The 5,423-nt window shown below is 39.4% G+C and overlaps 2 protein-coding genes and 1 pseudogene across 5 annotated transcripts in view; 1 reads left to right on the top strand and 2 right to left on the bottom strand.

Moving 5' to 3' along the window:
* PRPF8 (pre-mRNA processing factor 8) overlaps nucleotides 1-5,423 on the bottom strand; it is a 335,003-nt gene that overhangs the window by 191,766 nt on the left and 137,814 nt on the right. The gene's annotated exons all lie outside the window — the stretch shown is intronic.
* RPA1 (replication protein A1) overlaps nucleotides 1-5,423 on the top strand; it is a 76,616-nt gene that overhangs the window by 31,619 nt on the left and 39,574 nt on the right. For all 4 annotated transcript variants that reach the window (XM_081806098.1, XM_081806100.1, XM_081806099.1 and 1 more), the window contains exon 5: nucleotides 1,757-1,845. In XM_081806098.1, the coding sequence (XP_081662224.1) occupies nucleotides 1,757-1,845 (89 nt within the window). The remainder of the gene's footprint in view (nucleotides 1-1,756; nucleotides 1,846-5,423) is intronic.
* LOC102743212 (small ribosomal subunit protein uS17m pseudogene) overlaps nucleotides 4,250-5,423 on the bottom strand; it is a 2,933-nt pseudogene continuing 1,759 nt past the window's right edge.

Consider the following 5,423-nt stretch of genomic DNA (forward strand, 5'->3'; position numbering starts at 1 on the left):
GGTACGTTCTGCATGGAGCACTGGGTGTTATGCACAAACAATGAATCATGGAACACTTCATCTAAAACTAATGATGTAATGTATGGGGATTAACATAAGAATAAAAAAAAATTTCTATCAGGTAGTTTTTATAGGGAATCTATATCTAATTGTCAGGAATAGATAGTTTCAAGCTTCTTTTATTAAAGTAATATAACTTTGATATGAAAGCCTGATAAAGGTAGCACAAACTCTTCAGTTATATATAAAAACTCAAAATATAGCAATCAGACCATTTGAAGAATACAACATGATGAAGTTGTGTTTGTTATTGCTTAAATATTGCTCCAGGGGTGCCTGGTTGGCTCAGTTGGTTGAGTGTCTGACTCTTGATTTTGGCTTGGATCATGGTCTTGGGGTTGTGGGATCGGGCCCCAAATCGGGCTCCGTGCTTGGTGCAGAATCTACTTGAGATTCTCTCTTTCCCTGTCCTGCCCTTCCCCTGCTTGTGCACACACTCTCTCTGTCTCTCAAAGAAATAAATAAAATCCTAAAAATATATTGCTTTAAACCGTCCACTTCTTTTTATCACCATTGCCATGACCCTACTACAGGCTACCATCTTTTGGTCTCCCTGCTTCCAGTGTGTTCCCCTCAAATTCCTTCTTCAAGTTTCAGTTCTTTTTCAAATACACATGTGATCATGACATTCTCATTCAAGTATGTATTGAACAATAGCTGTGGATACCTGGAGACCACCTACTCTCATTGAAAGTGCTGTCTGGTAGAGATCGATAATAATGAAATGAAGAGTGTATAAAATATATATAAATGAATAGTTAAATGATGAGCACAATTAAAATCTATGTTCATAATTCTGTATTAATGTATATTAAACCTGAGAGAAGTGATGTAAAGGAAAGAAGTCATGGCTGTAGAGAAAAGTATAACAGAAACCCAGTCTAAACTAAAGATGAAGGAAGTGTCTCTTGAAGAAGTGATGTTTGAAATGAGAGCAAAATGAGTACTAGCTGAGGGCAGAATAAGAGAAGGCCATACCAGTCAATGAGCAGCAGGTACAAAGGCTTTGTGGCAGGAGAGAGCATGGCACATATCAGGAACTGAAAGCAGACAGAATGGCCGGAGAGCAGAGCATCTCAGGGAAGTGGTATGAGATGAGCTGGAGAGAGATTGGCAAGGCCAGACCACACAGAGCCTTGTAGGCTGTGTGTGAAAGGTCTTATTTTTGGCCGAAGGTTCTTGGGAAGTTATTGAAAGGTTTTAATCAGAGTTAAAGGTAGATGAAAGAACTGTAAGTTGTTAGATAATAATTATATTAAAAAATAGCTACAGGCGTAATGTTTTTCACTGGGAAAAGGTAATTGTTTAGGTAAGTATATGTTTCTGAAAACAGATCATCTTTTGTTGTGCCATATATTATTGTGTTTAGTAATCTAAATTCTGATCGTGTCATTTGCTCCTTGAAGATATGGTTTGTGGTAAGGACACTGCATTTTAATTAAAGGACTAGATGGAAAATGAAAACCCTGCAATCATAAAAAGCCTTGATAATGATGCAGTGAAAGATTAAGGGAAATATTTACATAGGAATTGATATCATATCTTTCTCAAGTTATTCAGTAATGAAAACCCGTTGACAAACGGAAATAGTTTTATCAAAATGATTATGGGGGAAAGCTTTTTTTAAGTAGCTTGTCATTTGAAGGGCTTCTGAATTGATTTTTTCTAACTTGTTTCTATTTCTTTGCCTTCATAGGAGAGTAGTTATTTTGATGGAGTTAGACATTTTGAAATCTGCTGAAGCAGTTGGATTAAAGATTGGCAATCCCGTGCCCTATAATGAAGGTAAAATACTTTTTTATAGGTTGTAGCTCTCAATTGAATACCTCTTTATAGATCCAGAATTCTACCTTTTGGGTTCAGTTTGATTTATTGGTCTTACCAAGACTAGTGATTTGGGGGTTTAGGAACCAGGTTAATCTTTCAGCGTTTTCAGCGCTAAAGAAATGATGGTAGGACTCTGAAGGAAAACCCTCTTCTCTGTTTTTCTCTGCATACAACTTCTATCATACTTTTGGCTTATCTGTCACCAGAAGTATGGGGTTTATCCTACACTAAGCAATTCTCTAATTCTCCATGAACACTGGCTGGTTGTCCTACGATTCAGTTTAGTTCTGATGCTATCTATCTGAAGTTAGCATCAGATTCCTTAGGTAAAGACTGAGTCCCACAAGGCTGCCTCCGTACCCCTCTGCCACCCCAAACCCCAGTTCCGAAGCCAGTCAAAAGTCCTAGGTAGTTACTTGCGCTTCTGACTAACTGGCTGTAAATTGGAGTTCCCACAACCCCCTCCTCAGGTTCGATTAGATTAATGAGCTAGAGTGGCTCACAGAACTCAGAGAGCAGCCAGGTGGAAGAGGTGTACTGGGCAAGGTATGTGGGAAGGGGTGCAGAGTTTCTGTACTCTCTCGGGGTACACTGTCCTCCCAGCACTTCCATGTCTTCACCAACAGAAGTTCCCAAACCCCATCCTTTTGGGTTTTTATGGAGGCCTCCTTAGTTAGGCATGATTTAATAATCATTGATCATTGGTGATTGGTTCAATCTCTAATCCCTCTTCTCTCCTTAGAGGTGATGGGTAGGTGCTGAAAGTTCCAACTCTGATCACATGGTTGGTTCCCCTGACAATCATCCCCATCCTTAGGGGCTTTCCAAAAGTCACCTCACTGACACTCAGGTGTGGTTGAAATGGGCTTCCTCCTACCACTTAGGAAATTATAAGGGTTTTAAGAGCTCTGTGCCAGAAACCATGGATGAAGGCCAAAAAAATACTTGTTATATCACAATATCACAAGCTTACATTAGGAAAGGAGGAAAAATTAGAGAATATAATGGAAAAAGATCCCACTTACAATAGATTAAAAATAAATACATAGGGGCACCTGGCTGGCTCAGTTGGAGGAGTGTGTAACTTTTGATCTCGGGGTCATGAGTTTGAGTCCCATGTTGGGTGTAGAGATTACTTAAATAAAAAAAACTTGAAAAAGAAGCCAATATATAGAAGTAATGTTAATGAGAAATGTGCTTTCTTAAATGCACATTTTTGTTTTTGTTTGTTTTTGCTTTTAAAAAATGTAAAGCAAGGGGCACCTGCTTGGCTCAGTCAGTAGAACATGTGATTCTTGATCTCAGGGTCTTAAGTTTGAGTTCTATGTTGAGGGTAGAGTTTACTCAATTAAAAAAAAAATCTTAAAAAAAATAATGTAAAGCAAGGGCTCCTGGCTGGCTTAGTCAATAGAACATGCAGCTCTTTATCTCGAGGTTGTGAGTTTGAGCCCCACATTGGGTGTAGAGATTACTTAAAAATAAAATCTTGGGCGCCTGGGTGGCTCCGATGGTTAAGCGTCTGCCTTCGGCTCAGGTCATGATCCCAGGGTCCTGGGATCGAGTCCCACATCGGGCTCCCTGCTCCTTGGGAGCCTGCTTCTCCCTCTGCCTCTCTCTCTGTCTCTCATGAATAAATAAATAAAATCTTAAAAAAAAAAAAAAAAAAAAACCTGAATATTTTTAAAAAATAAATAAATAAAATCTTTAAAAACTAATAAAATAAAAAATGTAAAGCATATAATCTGTACTCTTTTGATAGCACTCAACACACCAATAGTCTTTAGAATAATTTCTGTGTTTATTGCGAGGCAATGAGTAAACTCCATGAAGGTAGAGACCATATTTGTTTATTCTTTTTATGTCCCTGGTGCCTTTTATTTTTTTTTATTTTATATTTTTATTAAATAAAGTGCAACAACAGTGGCCACCCGCCTCTTTGTTTGCACCTCTGTGATCAAAAGCAGCTTTCAGAGCACAGATCTCCAATATTTGAAGGACAGGGTCTTTTTTGCCTACTTCATTTCCCCAGTATGCAAGCTGCTCTAGGAACAGGTGCACTGCAGCCTGCCACTTAGCTGAGGGTCCAGGGATGGGTAGTTGTTACTGTGTTAAGAGCTGAAATTGACCACAGTTTACCATCCAGATCTTCTGGAAGTTGCAAGCCTTCAGTAGACTCCCAAATTCCAAAATAGTTATATCAGACAGGTTCCGCCAATGCAATTATAGTCTAGATTAAGAGGGAGATTCCTGGTACTTCTTACCCCGCCATCTTCTCAGAATCTTCTCAACAGTGATTATCTGTTGATAATGAGTTTTATTTTCTTGTGAAAATATACAAAAAAGCACAATGAAATGAGAACAATTACTTTAAATAAGAGACGATGATAGTTCTAGAAAAAGGCAAAGAATCATCAAATCATTGACTCTGTAAAAGGAGATGGCTTATCTGCCCCCCACCAAGTCTAATAAAAATAACATTTAAAAATAAATAAATAAAAACAAAAAGGGGCACCTGGCTGGCTCAGTCAGTAGAGCATGTGACTCTTGATCTCACAGTCATGAGTTTGAGCCCCATGTGAGGTGTAGAGCCTACTTAAAAAATAAAAATAAAGGGCGCCTGGGTGGCTCAGTTGGTTGAGCGACTGCCTTCGGCTCAGGTCATGATTCTGGAGTCCCGGGATCGAGTCCCGCATCGGGCTCCCTGCTCGGCAGGGAGTCTGCTTCTCCCTCTGACCCTCCTCCCTCTCATGCTCTCTGTCTCTCATTCTCTCTCTCAAATAAATAAATAAAATCTTTAAAAAAAATAAAAAATAAAAAAAATAAAAAATAAAAAAAATTAGAGCCTCACTGTTCACCAAAATAAATTCCAGATTTTTAAAAAAAAAAAAGAAAACTAGGGGCGCCTGGGTGGCTTAGTCAGTTAAGCATCTGACTTCGATTCAGGTCATGATCTTGGGGTCCTGGGATCAAGCCCTGCATCAGGCTCCCCACTCAGCAGGGAGTTTGCTTGTCCCTCTCCCCCTGCCCCTCCGCCTGCTTGTGCTCTCTCTCAAATAAATAAATAAATAAAAATTAGAAAATGAAACCATCAAAAATAATAGAATTGGGGCTGCATATAGATTGGGATAATTCACAATGAATATTTGATTACATTGAAATAAAAAAATTTTGCATGGTAAAATAGAAAGATGTGTGAACTTAAACTAGGATAAAATAGTTACAAAAGATAGGGGCTCCTGGCTGACTCAGTCAGTAGAGCATGTGACTGGATCCTTCGGTGGTGAGTTTGAGCCCCACGCTGGGGTAGAATTTACTTAAAAAAAAAAAAAAGATTGGGGGGGCGCCTGGGTGGCTCAGTTGGTTAAGCGACTGCCTTCGGCTCAGGTCATGATCCTGGAGTCCCGGGATCGAGTCCCGCATCGGGCTCCCTGCTCGGCAGGGAGTCTGCTTCTCCCTCTCCCACTCCCCGTTTGTGTTCCCTCTCTCGCTGTGTCTTTCTCTGTCAAATAAATAAATAAAATCTTAAAAAAAAAAAA

Source organism: Leptonychotes weddellii, chromosome 15, assembly GCF_054177405.1.
Source record: "Leptonychotes weddellii isolate Sample4059 chromosome 15, ASM5417740v2, whole genome shotgun sequence".
In the NCBI taxonomy this organism is placed as follows: Eukaryota; Metazoa; Chordata; class Mammalia; order Carnivora; family Phocidae; genus Leptonychotes; species Leptonychotes weddellii.